The sequence below is a fragment of the Aspergillus aculeatinus genome (genome assembly GCF_003184765.1).
Source record: "Aspergillus aculeatinus CBS 121060 unplaced genomic scaffold BO66scaffold_35, whole genome shotgun sequence".
NCBI lineage: Eukaryota > Fungi > Ascomycota > Eurotiomycetes > Eurotiales > Aspergillaceae > Aspergillus > Aspergillus aculeatinus.
Genome location: NW_020291504.1, coordinates 18,436 through 36,837, shown reverse-complemented (window position 1 = coordinate 36,837; position 18,402 = coordinate 18,436). Strand labels below are relative to the sequence as shown.

Genomic DNA, 18,402 nt, shown 5'->3' with positions numbered 1-18,402 from the left:
TGCTACCCCGATCCCCAATTCCCCGTCACGCAGGGTTATCGAGATGGTATGGTCCACGAGGGTCCCAATGCCTCGGGCCATACTCCCCTCCAGTGCTGGTCTGCCCACCACACCACCCCATCATCCCCCCCCCCTAAGCAGTGGCCACACCACGAAAAGACCACACAGACAGGCACACACAACCGCACACCATTGAATCCAGATCCGGATTCCAGAGGGAGGTCCCTGCGGCCTTTCCCCGATCCAAACTCGCGGATTTGCTGGTTCCTCCAAACAAACCGCCAGAACGAGCTACCCAGCATGGGATAAGGTTTTCCCAAAGTCTTCACCACGTAACGCTCCCTGGCAGGCTGCGCGGGTCGATCCCGGTTTATTAATATTGACTGCCAGCAGCTGCAGCTGCTGCAGAGATGCCCTCTTGTCTCTGTCTGTTTTTGTTGTCGTGACCTTCTGCCCGCATCGTGGGTTGTTCGTCGCCATGGGTCGTCCAGATACCGGCCAAGTGGTAGGTCGTCGTCATCAGAGATTGTTCGGAGCGGTATTCTCTTGCTAACGTACTACTTTGCGGTGGGTAGGTGTCGTGGTACATTGTCACCATCATCGCGTGCATCTTTCTCGTCTGTCGACTCTGGGTGCGATGGCGGTTGCTGAAACGGCTGTATCTCGACGACTTGTTCGTCACGGCTGCGGCGCTCTGCCTGATCGGAGATCTGGTCATCCAGCATTATATGTTTAACCTGGGTATGTACTGTCTATCGCTGCTTCCCCCGCTGTCCAAATCCACCTGCATGCAGAGTGATCCGTGCGAGAGAGATCTAACGGTGGACGTCCTCTAGGCATGTCGGATGCGGCCAACATGGACTCAGATCAGATGATCAACATGATGAAGGTCAGTTTACAGACAGCAATCGGACAACGCCCGAACCCGGAGCCCCTCTTTCTCTGTGCCCTGCCCCGATCCGAGGCCTGCAGCCCGCGCGAATCCTCTACACACCCACTACGCTGAGACTAACTGCGGCCACTATCGATCGCTCTGTGACAGATGATCATCCCCGGATCCACCCTCTATGTGACCACGCTCTGGCTCATCAAGGCCAGCCTGGTAATCTTCTACAAGCGTCTCGCCGATCGCACCCGGTACCAGACCGTGTACAACATCACTCTGGCCGTTCTGGCGGCGACCTGGTTGGTCCTGTTCTTCGATATCGTCTTCAAGTGCTATCCTCCTTCCCGACAATGGCGGAGCGTGGTTGATGCGGAATGTAAGTGGATGCGAATGCGGTGGAGATGTCATAAATAGCAGCAGTACTAATGGGACTGGAATGCAGTGGCGTGCCCAGACAAGCCATCGACGATCAACTACTGGTTAACGATTCTTTGTATGCAGCCCCGTGTCCGATTTGCAATTGCTGGAATGCTAACCATGTCGCAGTCAACATCTTCACTGATGTCTTCAGTAAGACACCACAATTTAACTACGGACCACCCCTTCGATTCTAACCCCATGAACAGTCATCTGTCTCCCCATCTCGCAGGTCGCCCGCCTGAAGATGCCCAAGAAGCAAAAGTGGGGTGTCATCTCCGTCTTCTTGCTGGGTGTCTTGGTCGTTATCTCGAGTAGTAAGTTGTACCATCAGCTCAACAAGCAGTGCACAGTGCCATGTCTAACGATCGATGCAGTCATCCGAGCCATCTACTCCCATCTCAACGAACAAATGATCACATGCACCGTCTCCATGATCGAGGCCTCCATCGCCATCATCGCTTCCTGCCTTCCTGTCCTCCGCACCTTGGTTTTTGGGAGCCACTCGCGCACCGGGACTTACAGCGGCCGGCGCGGCTACGAGCTGTCCAACTCGGGGTACAACACCACCGGCGGCCCCACGAGCAAACAGCGGACCACTGTCTCGGTGACGCAGACGGCCAACACCCCGGACGATCTGTCCCGGCATGATTCCGAAGACGGCTTGGTCAAGGATCATGGCGCCTTGCCGTTGTCGCTGGAAAATGGTGCCGGAATTGCCGTCACGCGCGAGTACTTTGTGCACGAGGGGGAGTCAGATGGACGAAGCTTTCGGTAGAGGCTAGTCTTGGCCCTTAACAAGATCTCTTTAATCTTGCGGAGCTTGACCCGCGAGGAAAAACAAAACTATCCATTCTTTAGTAGAATAATTTCATATAATTGTGACCCAGGAAGCTTACGTCGTGTGATTCGGGTAAGGGAGTACAGGGTAGATTGTAGATTTGCCCCCGTTCTTCGGCTCAGACCACCTCAACCGTACGTTGAATCTCTTTCATCTCCCAGATCTGGCTCCTCGGTGAATGCTGCTGCGCATTGAGCACCACATCAGCCGTGACGACGGGATGCATCAACTTCGGGAGAGCGACGGTGGACTCGTTCCCAGGCTACGGCTCCTCAGTCCCTCGCTCTCTTTTAAAACTCAAAGATAATTTCATCTCTGCGTTGCTATCACCTGCCATCCCCTTAGCTTTCTTTCCAGGTCCATTGCCCTCTCTGTGCGACTTTTCTTCCCACCACCCACCACACTTCAGGAGGGAACTAACTCCGCGGAATCTGCGAGGCGTGGAACCTGCCTCTGGACCCACCTTGGCACCCTCTAGAGACGAGCTATCGTCGTCCTTCGACGTTCGCAGCTGTCGGAACGTGACCAGGTTGTGCAGCTGAGCACCGGGGGAGACGTCGCGCACGATCCGGTACAGGATGGGGAGGCAGATCGCCACGATCGCCACCCCGGTTTCGAGCATCCCCCCGAACATGAGGATGCTGACAATGCCTGTGGCTTCTGGGTCAGCGCTGCGTCTGTTGTCTGAGGCAGGGATAAGTGCTGAGGTGAAGCGTATGCAGTAGACTCACCAATGTCATCGGTCGAGGATACGCCGCCTACGGTTTGAGTGGAGAGCACTGCGAGTATTTGAATAGTATGGGAACCAGAAAGCATCGCTACGGAGACAGTGGTGATGGAAAGTATACATGTGGGTCCGAGAATCTCGGCGAATAGTGACATGCGCGCGATGCCACACGCCGTCGCCCTGGGATCGTAGTTTAGCTGACTAGCACAGAGTGAATGAGGAGATGAGGGACGCTCACATTGACCCTACAAGCAGCACCACTATAATACCAATGCCCTTGTGCAAGTTGAGGTGGAGAGACAGAACCTGATGCGGTCAGAAACATCTTGTTTGGTGGGGTCTTAACCCAGTATACATGCAGAAAAGCTCACCAGCGGCAGTGGAATGGTTAAGATGATGACATCGACGGCCACGTCCGATGCCGACGGCGCAATCAGAACGGCAAAGCTATGGCTACAACTGGTCATGAGGTCGTTCAGGGTGCCGAAATTGGCCGTGATGATCGCTCCACACGTTGTCATCAGCGCAATCACAAATGTCACCCCCCAGGCGATTACAACGCCAATCAGTGTCCAGCTGGCGATGTCAAAGATTCGTCCGACAAAGAGTCACCGGTAAAAGAATAGGACAGACAGCTTTAGCAAAGCTAGGGCAAGGGGCTGCATGATGTCGAATGGAAATTCCAACTGCAAGGGAAGGCGACGTGTAAGTGGGAGATTGAAGCTGAAGAAAAGGTGAATACTACTCTTTCCAACAAGATCCGGTCCCATCCGTCGTAATAGAGGATGGCTGCGCCGATGTCGACAGGGGAGAGGGCGCCCACCGTGTGCGTTACGGCGCCTAGACATGTCGTACCGTCAGCTTCATTCATTGTTACGTTTTGGAGGGAGCAGGTGCCTACCAATTATCATGATGACGGCTTCTCCTGTGACGAGGACCTGCCGTACACGACGAAGTAGGATCAGTGAGGTGGCCTAGGTGGCCTAAGTCCATTTTCGAGGGAGTAGATAGCGTACCCATGCTGCCAGTGCAAGCCAATCGTCGACTCCCAGTCTTTTACTCCTGCATTGAATATAAAAGCGAGTGGTAATGGCCACCGTGCCCTTGACTATGAACAAAATGCCCACTCCAAGCACGCTGTGCTCGTTGACGTAAGTCATCCTGTCTTACCAAAAGAAAAAAAAAAGAAGAAAAAGAAGGTGCGTCTCGCGTCTGAGGGGATGAGATTTCATTTATGAGAGGAGTTGCGAGTGCCACATATTAGTACTCTCTTCGTGGCTGCTTAGAATTGGAAGATGAGGGACAGTAAATGACCGGAGGGGGTTTTCAAAATGGGGGCGACGGGCTGTGCCTGCGACAAGTGCAAGGGCTACAGTTTGTTTGCCTGTTCTTGAGAATCAACAATTGACAATGGGACTGCTGATCTACATCGTTGTGACACAGCATATGCACTGTGCCAGATGAGTGGTTTGATGGTTACTTTTCATCGAGCATGACGAAAAGGGTGACTGCCGGTCAAGGTCAATGATTCGTGTCAATGCGGATAGGCGCTAGGTATTTATGACGATTCCCACTCGCCTGGGGTTGTCGATCCCAAAACTCCAACATCAATTTCTCCTCACCCAAGTTCAAAAGCGCAAGTGTAATTCTCTAACTTTTGTCCTCTCGACCTGCCTCCCGTGATTCGAAAGCACCATGTGGTCCTTCCACTACATGTCCGCAGTGATCCTTACTCTGGTACTCATCCGTGCCGCCGCACATGCACCCTTTGGTGGGCAATTGACAGCAAGAGCTACTGGAATGCTGATTTTACTAACGTGAGAAATATAGACACCAAACGAGACATCGAGACCGCTGATACAGTCGACTTTTCCGCGATCGGAGACGGCTATTAAACGCCCGCTGTGCTCTTGATCCAGAGTCATTGCTGGGCTCTGAAAGGCGACGGGAGAACTTCAACAATCAATGGAACTCCTGTAAATACATCAGACAAACTATTGCACCTATGTAGTCCTTCATGCTTCCCACACGGCCTCAATAATAGCCATCAATGCTCCCTCCGGCGTCCAAATACGTAAATTGGCAAAGCGAGAATCAGCCTTCCGGAACAACTCAACCCAGTCCGCCTCTTCTCGCCCCCTAGAGTTGAAGAGTGTAAACATGATCATGTCCATGTCCCTGGGTAATCATATCAGCGATTCCGTCCCCATAGGTCTAGGAACAGAAGGTATGTACATACCGGACAGCACGCTCCTTAACCAGGGACAGCAACCCTGGCTCAGGGAGCAGGTAGTCGTTCACAATAATCCGAGCTCCGGGCCGCAAAACAGGAACCAGCGCCTGAAGAATCCGGACGCCATGCGAGTCCGACCAGTTGTGGAAGATGTTCCGGAACAGATACGCATCGGCCTGCACGGGTTGCGGTGTGAAGAAGTCGTGCGCCTGAAATGCCACTCTATCCCGCACCTCATTTGGCAGACTCTCCGCTGCGCCGTCGATCATACTCGGCAGATCCTGGACGATGAACTGGAGCTCGGGGTAGTCTTGGGCTACCAGACTACTGACATTGCCCTTCGATCCGCCAACATCTACGACTGTCCCTTGCCCGAGTTGACCCCAATTGTACCCTTGTACCAGGAAGGACGGTGCATTATGGTGGCCGTTGGCAAATGTGGACATTGCAGAGGCAAATCGTCGAGCCATTTCAGGGTGAGATGAATAGTACTGCCAGGGAGGCATGTCGGTGTTGAGATAGTGAGCCCAACCCTGAGTTACATATGAGTTAGCGTAACTGAAGAGCAGGGCGGGGGCAGAAGACCAATCAACCGACCGTTCGCCCAGGATCATCGCTGTGGTATTGTTCCAACGCAAGAAGTGTCTACGGCCGGTAAGAATGAGAGCATGGCTGATCCAGGTGAAGCAGAAGGCATGCATACGTGGGCAAATCCCTGCCAGACTTCTTCAAACATGTACCCGAGCCCAGCGCGTGCGGTGGGATCATCTACCAGCATGCGTGAGGCCGCGGTATGAGCGACAAAACCCTTGCGGGGCTCTTGGAAGACATGATGGTATGCCATGGCAAATCGCAGTGTGCGACGCAAGTTGGCCTCGTCGAATCCACATTTCTCAGCGAGCTCTCTTAAAGAGATTTCTCCGTTCACGGGAACGTGGCGGGCGATGTCGAATCTGTAGATTGCCTGCAGGCTGACTCCATTCAACTGCAAACGAAAATCAGTGGTGAGAGTAACTTCCGTCTATTAGATGACTCACCACCGGACGAAGGCAATTTGACGGCCCCAAGAAAAGGTTGTGAAGCTCAAGAGTGGACGACAAGACTTCTTCGCGGGCTGATAACATGTGTCCCGAGAGGCCCAGCAAAACGGGACCGTCTTCGTCAAAACTAGGGGCCTGGAGGTTATTCTCCCGTAGATGACTGTCGATCTCTTTCGTCAGTTCTTGAATGCGTGTTGCTAACTCCACAATTCGACTAGGATTCATGCTGAACATGACGGAATATTCGCCAGACTGAAGAAGGTTGAGGAGGAGTTCGGTGCGATTTTGACCGGATGGAGGTTGAACGATTACCAGTAAAGCGGAATCTCGAGAGAGGAATGGGTAGGAATGATCAATCTGAATTCAATTCAAGAGACGAAAATGATCCATTTTGCAAGCGAGGACAAGCAAAGGCGGCTGATTTGTCTCACCAACGTGCCTTGGTCCTTTCTGCGGTACTTCACTGGCCAAAGCTATATTTTGCCAGACATCCACTGGCTAGGGTTTTATGGTATACTGTTGGTTGAGTGGCATTATGACTGACAGTTTTACAAGGTGTTTGATCCCGAAATTCATGTTTGCTTTACCTAAGATTCCACAATTCACAGAGAATGCGACAACAAAGAATCGACCTGTCAATCATTGTGAACAATGGATGATATTCAGAATCATGTCAGTCTCCCATCAACACCACGGTCAATGAGTTTCAATGATTGGGTCACCGTCTATACCTCTTTTATCTAGACCTCTTTTTTCCTAGGCCTCCTGACAATGAGTGCCCTGTTCATCCAGAATGGCGAACGTTGTCGAGGGATGAGCAGCTGGGGTGCATCGAAGCTGTGCAATGCCTGAAAGATCAACCGTCTCTCTCGACCTGCACATTGACATACTCTCTACCATGACTTTCCCTAGGTACACATTCACGCGGTGAACTCATGTAGGCAACTGTTGCCTGGTGTGATATACCCACTAGGACAATCCAGGCTGACCAGTGACTGACCAGAACACCACACCATCGAATTTCTAGCCCAGCACCGCTGTTTGACCCATTAATGAGCAAACACTCCGCGATGTTTATGGCTACACGGGCCATGCAGTGTACTGGGTCTGCAGTCTGGTTTTGGCGAAAGGAACTGCCAATCACGTGTGAGATCAGCAGTGCGGGCTTGGCGGCGATGGCATACGGCTTCAGGTAGGGCTCCAGCCCGAGCTTGAATCCTAACGATGACCCCAAAACCATCCACGGATCGTGTGTCCCCTCCAGTTTCTTCGCTGCTCTCCAGGTTCTTTTGGCCAACCAATATATTTCCCCACACTGCCTGTCGCGTAACTATGCCTAGGACAAGGGCTTGAGAGACCAGGGGAATATCAAAAGTTCTTCCTCCAACGAGCAGTTGCTGCTGATCAAAGACGAGTCGGACTTGGTTCTGACCCTGGAGGATGGACTGCATCTGAGTATCCCGCGTACGGTGTACGATGACTTGAGGACGATCACTGCCTCTGTAGCTTTTTTTGTCCTCATTCTGTTTGCCCTACTAGTCTTTTCTTGCCGCTGTTTTGTTTGTCTTAACTGTCAATCATTTCCCGTTTCGGAAAACACTGGTAACATGGACAAGGTACAGACAGATGGACCCCGTCTTCTTCCTCCATCACTCTCAGCTGGACCGATTATGGTGGGCGTGGCAGCAGACACTCCCTGAGTCACTTTCTGCTCATCTCAATGAACGACTTCACATGGAGGGCGTGGATCAGATGTTTGGGTGGATCCTTTCATTGACACCGAGCATGGTCTACTTTGTTACAGGTACTAAGCGTCCTTTCTGGCGGGGCTTAGAAGAGTATTTATGTTCTTACTAGTTTCAAGGAGGTTCGATTTGAATTTCGATTACGTTTGTATTAAGTGGGTCAAAGAAACGCCCACATGAAAAATGTGTCTCTATTCTATACTTGATAGAGAGAGAATAAATAATGCCAGCGCCAGATCTTCTCGCCAGACACTTCCAAGGAGACCTATCATGGGAGCCAGCCACAGCTGGCGACAGTGTGGACATCTGGGCGCAGAGTGCGCTGAATGCGGGGACGTGAACCATTCTATCACGCATTGGGAATGGAAGGCGTAGCCACACTGGATTCTGCACCACTCGAGAGGCACTCCTTGGGTCTCCTCGAGCGGCTGCTGGCAGATCAGGCACGTTTCACTTCCTTGGCTTGAGCGAGGCGCCGTGGGGAGATTATCAATCCCCATCCGGTCTGCTGCCTCCGCGCCGAGGTACTGCTGCACGATTCCGCGGACAATGCGCTGGACAGTGGCATCCTGCAGGGTGACCAGTCGAGAGGAAAAACAGCCCGGATGCCGCTCTCTCTCCAGCGCAGGCAGGATCTCGGGCCCGAACTCGGCGACCCAGCTGTCGGTGTCTGCAACGTTCCGTAGTCGCCCAGCACACATCTCATCATACATCCGACTATACCGGGCCCAGGTCACTGACACCACCTCGAGCTGGGCGAGGAAGAGGTGGCTGGGCCGGTGACCCATGTTGCGAGATTGCCTCATAACGTACACACATAGCCCCAGGAATCGGAGAAGATCGAAATCGACTAGGCCCAACCGGTGTGTGATCGGCGAATCTCGGATATCCGGTTTGTAGACCTCGCGGCTGAGCTCTATAAACCGGTGGGTCAACTGAACACACAAGTCTGCTCGGGCCTCAAAGACCTCGGGGGTAAGCTCGGGAGACTCGTCAGCCATCGCGAATACAGTATCAGATATCACGATCTCGGTCTTTCGAGACCCAATATGGTGGATGACTTGCGAGTAAATGCCAAGACTCCTTGGACTTCGAAGGTCTTGAAACTAAAGTCCGTTTATATAACAGGTTACCACGGAGTGGCTGAACAAAGACGCAGACTCCAGGCTTCTATTGGGAAGAAGTCTTTCAGTATGATATCTTTGTCAGTAATGAAGACTACCGGAATCCAAGCGTACGTGCGTCATTCTCTTGGTCGTCGATGCGTTATTCACGTGAAATATTTTTGACTGAAAGCTATCGCAGACAAGGGTTGTTTGCTTTTGAGGATCACGGATCTCGTTACATCGGATCTGCACCTTCTTCCAACCCGTCACCGCCGTCGTCACAGAAACCAAAATGAGCTCCCAGGGGAATCGGCTCGACACTATCTCGATAGCAAGCGGTGTGGCTGGTGTCAAAGTCGCGAAGTTCATTCCAACTTCTGCATTGATGCACCTGACCATCACCAGCCGTGAATTTCCCAAAGGTGTAGAGCGGAGTATTGTCTGCGTAGCACTGGATGGCCTGGTAGATACTGTGGTCAGCAAGTCTCATGTTTGCTTTTCAATGGTATCATACCTGTCGCAAGGCATCAAAGCAATGCTCAACATGCCTCAGACCGCTTGCGTGGCTGAAGGGTCGCTTCTCCACGGCTTCCCAAAAGGTGGTTCGCATGATCCGCTGAAATCAAGGCTCTTTACTCTCAGTTCCGCGCTCCCTTATATGAGTTACTTACGAGGCAGTGCAAATGAAGGTAAGCCTCGAGCAGATAGACTCCCTTGCTGGTGTCGTTAGGCATGGACATAGTGTCCGGCCAATTCCGAGCGGCGGCCCATTGGCGGTCAACTGCAATAAAGCCATGGGAAGGGAGAATGGCGTCCCAGAGATCATCAATTTCTGAATGCGCTTTTCCTGGTGCGCTGTATTCTGTGCGCCAATATAGTGGACTGTAGATAGTGGAGAGAGGCTGTCTCAACGCTGCATGCGATACTAAGGTTAGCATTCGCCGCAGTGACAGCTCGATGGAAGGGTCTACTAATACCATAGTCTGGTGGAGTATGCCCGTTCGAGCCCGCATATTGGCTCGGTCGGAAGAGGCGAGCGATGTAGAGGAAGGGCAATAGGTACACAACGCCTGCGAGGAGATATAGGAAACGTCTGGAATTGGACTTCTGGCCGGTTTGATGGCAGCCGTTTGGGTAGAGTGTGAGGTAGCCTGACGCTTGCATATTATCGGTGAGTGTCTTTCAACTTGTAAATCAGGACTGCGGTGAAAGGCATCGTCCCTTTGGTTCTTATGCGGCGAAGTTCACCAGGCAAGATTGTTTCCTGGCCCGGACAAGCTAGTGTCATTGTGGATGATGCTTCTAAACCTGCAGCCTGCGAGTAGCCACAAACGCCTGCGTCTCTTTCTGGACCTGATCGTCCAAGTCTTGCAGACGTAGCAGACACCATTAGAAGGCCTTTCCTTCCAAACCGCGCTCCAATGCCAAGATCCAAGATCCAAACTTACCTAACAAACCCTGGTCAGAGTGCTACCTTCTTCAGACTTCCCCCACCCTTTTTTCTCTGAATGTGTACCCTTCCCACAATACTCTGTGGTCTCGAAGTCTCGGTGGCGCAAATAAAAAAAAATGAGTAATAAAGTGAGAATTAAAGAAGAGCAACAGGAACTTCAGGTGTGGTGGTAAATTCTGGGCCGTTTCTCCCATCAAGGGTCCGGTAAGTCAGCACCAACCTCAAACTCCGCATGGGAGCACAACTTGATATTGAGCTTGGGGGCTAGCGGTGGAGCTGACTGGCTGGGACCAACAAATGCAACCATAGCCCTTGATTCGGCCCGTTCTTAGCCAGGGACTAGCTCTTACGCCAAGAGGGCCCGAATGTTGGAGATGACATCGGGAGTGGTTTGCGCGATGGCCCCCACGCTGCGCCTCTGTATGCCATTGCGGGAGCGGTTAGGGCTCTCCAGTCGACCTATCATCCTGAAAAGGACCCCATATCGAAGAAGACCTTGCTAACTAATAGAAACTAGCTTGCCCATGTTACATTGTTGCCCGTCGCTAGCCTACTACTTCAAGTCACGAACACCTCTTTGAGGAGCCGATTCGTCCACTTGGGGGAGTTATCATCGTGAGCAACCGGCACCTGGCAATTCGCGTGTCCACGAAGTTGGGCCTCTTAGGTCAAACTGGACCCCTTCCCTACACCAATCTGAACTCTGTGAGTGCCTTCAATCTGAAATATTCAGCTCGCGCATCGCAACTCCAGAATTCCACTTTCCATGTTACCTGTAACAAGTCGCTGTTAGCTGCACAGCCTCATCCTGACACAACTGTCCTGGTAAACTGTGGCAATTGGGCCCTGATCACCCTGTTGGGAGTTAGTAAACTTGTTACATCTGTTTTCTAAATAAGCGCGGATGCTTAGTCCTTCGGGAGATATTGTCCGACGACCTAGAGTTGCTCTATTATCTTCTTCACGGAGATTAAGGGTGCTCATGACCCACTGAACCCTTTGGTAACATCACATTCATCCAGCGTGAGTCTTTGAAGGCCATCATTTCTCCACTCCCTTATTCTAAGATATCACCAAGGGATCTAATGCCCGTCTAGTTGTTCCTGCCAACCAACAATGATGTTTCATCATTCCTAATGATGTCTCGGCATTTTGACTTGTGATCATGAATTTTGTCCGGACTTCCCAGTATAAAAGGGTCGAATGTCTAGTCGCTGAGTAGGTCTGGCATCAAGCAAGCAGATCCAAAATCTCGAGCCGGTTTCGACTCAGCCATTCTTTCTCAAGTATTTCTGAAGCTATCGAGTAGTTTCATCACACTCCTTTGCAGCAGCAGCATTTCGAACAGTCACTCATTCTTTTCTTCAATTCGTGATTTACTTTCTGTCCAATCTCCTTGAGCACTACATTCGAAAATGCGTTGGACACAGATTCTTAGTGTGGGAAAAGAGAACCCGGCCATCTTCCTATACCCGTACTAATCTTTCTCACCAGATTGTGGGAGCCGGTTCCCTGGCTGGAATTGCTTCTGCAGCTCCGGTGGGCGACCGCAACCTCGAACTCGCTGAGCGCGACGATAGTCTGAGCTCCCGGTCTACCAGTGCGACGGTGACTGTTAGCGGGCTGGCAGTAACCTCCATCAATAACAAGGATGGCAAAGGGGCTGGCAAGGACTCCTACACCATGTATACCGGGGACGGCTCGACCAGCGCCGGCTGGCCCGCGCAGTCTGACTGGTAAGTTTGTCCTCAATGCTCGGTCCAGGTGCCCGTTCTAACCGTTCCTCTAGGGTCTCATTCGAGAACATGCAAGCCAATCCCCAAATTCATTGCCAGTAAAGTCCCCGTGATTGCCAGCTAACACAGTATTGACAGGTGGAGTGCCAACAAGGCCACCATCGGCAAGTCCTGTGCCCAGTTCGGAGTGGCCGACAACTCCGCGACTGAGACCCAGGAGTTGTACGATGCGATCCAGGAGGTGGCGACCAGCTCGAAAGTTGACCACCGCTTCATCCTGGCGGTGGTGATGCAGGAGTCCAAGGGTTGCGTGCGGGCCCCGACCTCGACGTACAGTGTCAGCAACCCCGGCCTGATGCAAAGCTACAAGGGCACTGGGACCTGCAACAACGGGGGCAGCGTGAAGAACCCCTGCCCTAAAACGGAGATCGTGCAGATGATCAAGGATGGAGGTATGATTCTCCCATCGGGAACGTCTCTCTAGGTCACCCAGCTAATGCCCCCCAGCTATTGGAACCAGCGACGCTGATGGATACGGTCTCGCCTCGCTGCTCGACAAGTCTGCCCGGACCAATGCCGCGGGCTTCTATCGTGCGGCCAGAATGTACAACTCGGGTGCCTGGTCTATCCCGTCTTCTGGTAATCTGAGTGGAGCTGGGGCGACGGCTTGTTACGCTTCTGATATTGCTAACCGGTTGACTGGATGGGTGAGCGCTGCCACCAAGTGCACTGACTGAGTATGGAATTCGGGGTGAGGTGTGAAGTCTGGTGCAGTAGGAGGTGCCATACTTCGGTCTATGTATTGGTTTTATTATTTGCTGTTCCCGTTACTTGTCCTATTATAGTATCAGATACGCTTGTATATTTACCGGTTTTCTAGATCTATAGCACGACCTAGTAAGATGGGCTATGCAGGCTATGAAGGGTCTGAGTCAGCAATGCATGCACAATTTCCCCGCTCGTAGCCCCTTGCCAGTGCCTCGTTTCTTCCGAGACGATCCGACACTGATATAACGATATAACGTCCTGAACCCTTCATTATGGTTATTCGAACGCTGTCCCAAAATCCGTGGGAAACAAGCACTCGATCCGCCCTGGTGCGCATATCGACCCACAGCCTATTTATCTCCACCAGCGGCCCCCCGCGTCATCCCGGTAGCCCCGTCGTGCTCTTCTTTACCGGTGGTGGCGTCCCCAGTGCCCTCTACCTGCGCCTGCAACGTCTCCTATCCGTCCGCCATCGGGTCTACTTTCACGATCGAGCAGGTTATGGCGACTCCGAACTCGGGCCAGGTGGTACTGGGATTCATCGGGGGACAATGTTGACGGCTCAGACCGCGGCCAGGGAGTTGAGGGAGTTACTTGACGTGATCGGCGTGGCCCCCCCGTATATCCTTTTGAGTCATTCGTATGGGGCCATCTGTGCCAGAGCGTTTGCTGGACTCTTCGACCCCATGCAGCCGTCCGTCGCGGGGATGGTCCTGGCCGAATCTGCGACCGAGCTGATGTTCGAGCTGTTCCAGCCGTCCGTTCCACCGCCAGCATTCACGGCCATCGCTCGCGGAGTGGATATTGAGGCTGTCACGCATGAAATCGAACGATCACGTCTGACAGATCAAGAGCGGGCATATGTAAAAGCTCAGTTGAAGAAGAGCGCGCGTGGCAGTGCCCTAGAGAACCCGAGGCTGAGTGCTAAGCGGCTGCTCGGGGAACAGCAATTTGCCCGGCAAGTGCTTGGGAATGCACCTCTTAGTGTCATTTGCGCGGACTTCGCGAAGGATTTTCGATTGATCTTCGAGGCAGGAGTGCGGATGGGAAATGGGACGAGGGCCGAGAGGGAGGAATGTACACGGTTCTTCGAGCAGGCGCAGCTGTTCAATGATGAGCTTCGGGCGGGTCAACTCAGGCTGTCGGGCTGCAATCGTTTTCGAAAGGTCCTAGAGGAGGGCCACAGTCTGCCTATTACGCGACCGGAGATCTTGGTTGAGGAAGTACAGTGGGTGGTGGATCAATTGAAAGGGAGAGTACCAGGACATTGAAGGAGATGGCAAGGTGTGTTTCTTATTTGAGTAGACTCTATGCACTATACTCATAATGTGAGATGCTTTACCTATATCACTAATGAAACATTCCTTCGGGGTGCTGTTCCCACCCAGCCAGTCTACAGCCAAGGTAAGGCCTCACAGCTTGGGTTTCACTGGATCCACCTCGTTGCGCTTCTTCACAATCAGAGGATCTTTCGGGGTGTGAGGGAATTTGGGGAGGTTCTTGACATCTACCCCGAGGGTGGCAGCCATACTCTCCGGCGTCAACAAGGTGGCAGCATTCCGGTAGCCCACGTCTTGCGGCATGGGCTGATCGAAGAAGATCAAGAAGTGGATTTTACCATCTCCCACTGCCTCAATCTGATGCGGGTAGGCCACAGGGATGTAGTACACATCACCGGGCTTCAGTATATAAGTATCGACCGACCCGTCGGGGTCCATGACCGACATGCGCCCTGTACCCTCAGCCACGTACCCCATCTCGGCCGTCGACGGATGCCAGTGCGGCTCCCGCATACCGTCCTCCTCCACTCGCAGAGAATACATGGACATGTTGGGCAGGGCGGGCCAAAACTGACTCTTGGCTGTTCGTGCGGTGCCGAAATCATGGGAGGTGGGTGGCGTCATGCCTTCGACGTCGAACTTGTGGCGGTTGGGCAGGAGAGCAGTGCGAGGCAGATCGACCTCTCCCTGCCGGCGAACCATATACTTGGTCTGCGTATCCCTGGCGATGTTCTTCCAGTCAGACGCGTGGTGGTCGTAGGTGTTGCCCAGGACCGTATCGCTCATCGCCCCCAGGGAGGCGGCGAGGGAGAAATCCGTCGGCCGCTCGTGGCGAAAACAGATAATCAGCTCTGCTTCACCTTCGCCGATGTTCTCAATGTGATGCAGAGAGCCAGATTCCACGAAAAACATCTCTCCCCGGTTCAGGGTGAACACGGAGAATTCGTTACCGCTGTCGAGGATGGAGATGAGAACCTTGCCGTGCAAGCAGTAGGCCAGTTCGTTGGCATTGGCGTGCCAGTGGGGCTCGCGGATCGCATTGCGCGCCAGACGTAGACGCTTGATGGACAGATTCTTGAGGATGGGGAGATCTTCGGCAGTGATGGCTTGGATGGAGCCCAGCTCGGAGTGGTAATGCGGTTTCTTGTGCAGGAGAGAGGCCACGTGGGGCGAGTAATCGGACATCGTTACCATTTAGACTTGTTTCGAGGATGAGATGGAGAGTGGAATTTGATGGTCTGTTGAGCGACTCCAGAACCGACAGATTAATTGCTTTATATGCTGAGGAGCCGTACACTGACGACAGATTGATGGCATCATGTTGGTGACAGCCATTTGAAAGGAGTCTTTGAAGTGTGCCTTGGGTCAAGATTGCACAAGCCTGGTGTTCGGCTAAGGCCAATGCGTCAGCTTGGTCAAGCTTTCCAGTCGAGTTTGCCAGAAATCCTGGTTTGATCTCCAATCCAGACTGGTGAGTGGATCAGGGGAGTGGAGCCTGTGCCTTGTAGGGCTGAAAACCCCGGTTTTCCGAGTGGACCAAAATCCCTCAGCCCTCCTTGTAGGGCTTCCGTGCTTCCAGATTGCAGGCTTTCCACGAGAATGACATAATCCCAGACCCTACCACCATCCTTCGTATCGTACAGAATACGTCATAGGCTTCCTCAGAAACTGTTCGAGCGCAGTCGGTCTTTCGGTCGCAGGATCAGCTCTCCGGGAACAGACTAGATCCCTCTCAAGCAACTTCGGTGCCTACCGTGTGTCCAATGGTCTTAGACTGATACCTTGACAAAAAGACGTAGTAGCGAGTTCCTTGGGGACAGTCTTCCGGTTTTGCCGTGATATCCGGAGGGCGGGAAAGCCGGGGCGCATCATATATTGCACAACACAACTGAGATGGCACAAGTAACTGTGCGCATCCGATCACGAATAATATGACACGGGAAAGATAAAAAATCTCTATTCTGTTTATCCTACAATCCCACGTGAAAAGAGTATCGGAACACGTTTTTGCCCCTGGATTTGCACCGAACCTGAATTCGTTGGCCAGTACAGGACTGGGTTGGTCCTTGATGTAATTTAGTTAACTACCTAGTAACTATTCCATGCTGACTCACTCAGAAGATATGCTTGGTAGCACACAATTTCATAACATTACTAAGCAGTCGATTATGCGGATAGCAGATCTATAGACGTCCATGTAGTTAAGGATAGGGGCTTAATAACCATCGAAGAGGAGGTAACCGCGAGAGAAAGTGAGGATATGGCCTTTCTTACAAGTATCAAATACTTATCGCTACTTCAACCCCATGATCACACCGCATGACACAACCGCCCATCCGCCGATTCGACCCAGTACTCACTCCCAACTGCCGTGCGAGCGTAGAAAAAATGATCGGGGTCGTACTTGAGCTTGATAGCGGCCAGTTTTACGTAGTTGCTTCCATAAAATGTGGATTGCCAATTGGGCTGGTTGATGTCAGCCTCGTTGAGATAGGCGCCACTTCCTGGGGTCAGCTCCTCAAGCAAGGGGAGGAGGGTGTTGGTGATTAATCCTTGGCTGATCCGGTTCGCAGTGCGTTTGTGGTAGTCAAAAGGCCTGTGTGTTGAGTCAGATGTGCCTCAACCCGATTATGGTCTTGCAGTGAACCAAGGACTTACATGGCAATGACAATGGAGATAGCTGTGTCGCGCCAGGCCGGATTAACCGCGTTATCCGGGACGGGGGTGCGGGAGACATTCAACGACACCCCAGACACGACAGCTCCATGTTCGGTGATAGTCTGCAGAGCATGAAACAGCTTGCTGAGATTCCTGTCTACCGTCGACCGTGGAATCAAGCGCCCGCCGATCTGGTACTCGGTTACGTTGCTAGGCCGGTTCATTTCCCTGTAACTGTCGTAGAAGGTGGTGTATTCATGGATGGTATAGTTGAAGCTCATCTGATGCCGAACCAGTAGGTCCAAGGTAGGCTGTAGCCAGGTCTGCAAGAGTGCCTGTGTGCCACCAGGGACTGTAACGGGGGATACTACGAATGTCCCGTTGGTTAGTTCCCAGATGGCGACGCCGCCAATGTCGGTCAGCGGTTGAATTCCCGCCACGAAGATCTGTACCACTTCCCAAAACCGCGGTGAGAATTGGGGATCGTTCGAAAAGGTCAAGTTGGCAGTCGCGGTGCGGAGCTCGGGATAGACCTTGCTGGTCATCGAGAGTAGGTTTATCTTGTCAAGTGAGAAATATTTCTGACGTCGTTTGCAGACCAATGTCAAAGGAACGATGGTGCCGGCTAAGTGCTTTCTCCCCAGGGCTAGTCCAGGCGCTGCCATCATTGCCGTCGCTGCTGCCACTGTGTTGCCGCCCACCATGGTCCCGGGACTATCGGCCTATCTCAGCTCCAAGCTGGCCTTGATCAAGATGATGGAGTACCTGGCGGCGGAGAACCCATCGCTGTTTGTGGCCACTCTTCATCCTGGTATGGTAGAGACCGAGATCTTCCACAAGAGCGGCGGCCAGGCAGATCAGTTGCCAATGAACACTGGTACGTTGTATGTGCTCCAAGTCATCATTCGGGGCTAACGCATCTTCAGTGAATTTGCCAGCCGAATTTACTGTTTGGCTTGCTAGTTCAGAGGCCTCTTTCCTCCGGGGTCGACAAGCCTGGGCCAACTGGGATGTGGACGAGCTGAAAGCCAAGGCACGGGAGATCGAGTCCGGGATTGAGCTCACAGCAGGTATTTATGGCTGGCCCTTTCCGTACTTGTAGCCCGACCAACGGCAGTGTTGACCCAGTAGGGGTGGGACGATCTATCGGGTGACGAAACGATAGCGTCCTTGCTATTGCTCCGGAATATATAGCCGCACCTAGACCTTGGGTTGAAACTAAAGGTAACCCCTTTAGGAGCCTTACATAGTCCACTTATGAGAAGAAGAAGGAATAGTCAGACGTCGAGAGAGTACCACGGTATTCTGCCGAATTCCAATCGTGGGCCTAGAGTCTCCATTCACCACAGTAGCAAACCAGAGCGCAGTTGTTGTTGATGAGAGAACACCATTAGTCAACAGGGAGCGAGTCACGTGGGACGTACGACGTTACTTGGAGCCGTGGTTTGCAGTGTTTGTCTGTCCCCGACCGAGCCGCGCAGAACAAAAGACAAACACCACCAGCACCACCAC

General features: G+C 52.6%; 8 protein-coding genes across 8 annotated transcripts; 3 read left to right on the top strand and 5 right to left on the bottom strand.

Annotated features, from left to right (window-relative positions):
* Window positions 1-430: 430 nt before the first annotated feature.
* BO66DRAFT_353105 (uncharacterized protein) lies at window positions 431-2,081 on the top strand (the record flags this gene model as incomplete). The annotated part of the gene is made up of 8 exons (XM_025644799.1): window positions 431-505; window positions 576-741; window positions 837-889; window positions 1,043-1,262; window positions 1,329-1,379; window positions 1,433-1,456; window positions 1,513-1,620; window positions 1,681-2,081. The coding sequence occupies exons 1-8, from the start codon at window positions 479-481 to the stop codon at window positions 2,079-2,081; spliced, it is 1,050 nt and encodes a 349-aa protein (XP_025502097.1). The 5' UTR covers window positions 431-478.
* Window positions 2,082-2,262: 181 nt separating this feature from the next.
* Window positions 2,263-4,031, bottom strand: BO66DRAFT_440202 (uncharacterized protein; the record flags this gene model as incomplete). Its single annotated transcript, XM_025651230.1, has 8 exons — window positions 2,263-2,406; window positions 2,608-2,795; window positions 2,876-3,051; window positions 3,110-3,177; window positions 3,243-3,447; window positions 3,627-3,711; window positions 3,773-3,809; window positions 3,888-4,031. The coding sequence occupies 8 exons, from the start codon at window positions 4,029-4,031 to the stop codon at window positions 2,263-2,265; spliced, it is 1,047 nt and encodes a 348-aa protein (XP_025502096.1).
* An 855-nt stretch (window positions 4,032-4,886) lies between these two features.
* Window positions 4,887-6,369, bottom strand: BO66DRAFT_327124 (O-methyltransferase-like protein; the record flags this gene model as incomplete). The annotated part of the gene is made up of 5 exons (XM_025643932.1): window positions 4,887-5,010; window positions 5,111-5,637; window positions 5,702-5,749; window positions 5,808-6,089; window positions 6,142-6,369. 5 exons carry the CDS (start codon window positions 6,367-6,369, stop codon window positions 4,887-4,889), a joined length of 1,209 nt encoding a protein of 402 aa, XP_025502095.1.
* A 2,861-nt stretch (window positions 6,370-9,230) lies between these two features.
* Window positions 9,231-10,159, bottom strand: BO66DRAFT_440199 (uncharacterized protein; the record flags this gene model as incomplete). Its single annotated transcript, XM_025651229.1, has 4 exons — window positions 9,231-9,455; window positions 9,510-9,611; window positions 9,667-9,908; window positions 9,973-10,159. The coding sequence occupies 4 exons, from the start codon at window positions 10,157-10,159 to the stop codon at window positions 9,231-9,233; spliced, it is 756 nt and encodes a 251-aa protein (XP_025502094.1).
* A 1,882-nt stretch (window positions 10,160-12,041) lies between these two features.
* On the top strand, window positions 12,042-12,921 carry BO66DRAFT_327196 (uncharacterized protein; the record flags this gene model as incomplete). Its single annotated transcript, XM_025643934.1, has 3 exons — window positions 12,042-12,184; window positions 12,314-12,636; window positions 12,692-12,921. Coding segments are annotated over 3 exons (696 nt in total), but the record flags the coding sequence as incomplete, so codon positions are not given.
* Window positions 12,922-13,200: 279 nt separating this feature from the next.
* BO66DRAFT_353102 (alpha/beta fold hydrolase) lies at window positions 13,201-14,519 on the top strand. Its single transcript, XM_025644798.1, has one exon. It carries the CDS (start codon window positions 13,225-13,227, stop codon window positions 14,221-14,223), a length of 999 nt encoding a protein of 332 aa, XP_025502092.1. The 5' UTR covers window positions 13,201-13,224; the 3' UTR covers window positions 14,224-14,519.
* BO66DRAFT_403013 (cupin domain-containing protein) lies at window positions 14,365-15,417 on the bottom strand (the record flags this gene model as incomplete). The annotated part of the gene is made up of 1 exon (XM_025648839.1): window positions 14,365-15,417. The coding sequence occupies one exon, from the start codon at window positions 15,415-15,417 to the stop codon at window positions 14,365-14,367; it is 1,053 nt and encodes a 350-aa protein (XP_025502091.1).
* An 862-nt stretch (window positions 15,418-16,279) lies between these two features.
* Window positions 16,280-17,928, bottom strand: BO66DRAFT_393122 (uncharacterized protein). Its single transcript, XM_025647682.1, has 3 exons — window positions 16,891-17,928; window positions 16,347-16,828; window positions 16,280-16,297 (listed from the first exon to the last, which is right to left on the bottom strand). The coding sequence occupies exons 1-2, from the start codon at window positions 17,433-17,435 to the stop codon at window positions 16,543-16,545; spliced, it is 831 nt and encodes a 276-aa protein (XP_025502090.1). The 5' UTR covers window positions 17,436-17,928; the 3' UTR covers window positions 16,280-16,297; window positions 16,347-16,542.
* Between the last annotated feature and the right edge of the window lie 474 nt (window positions 17,929-18,402).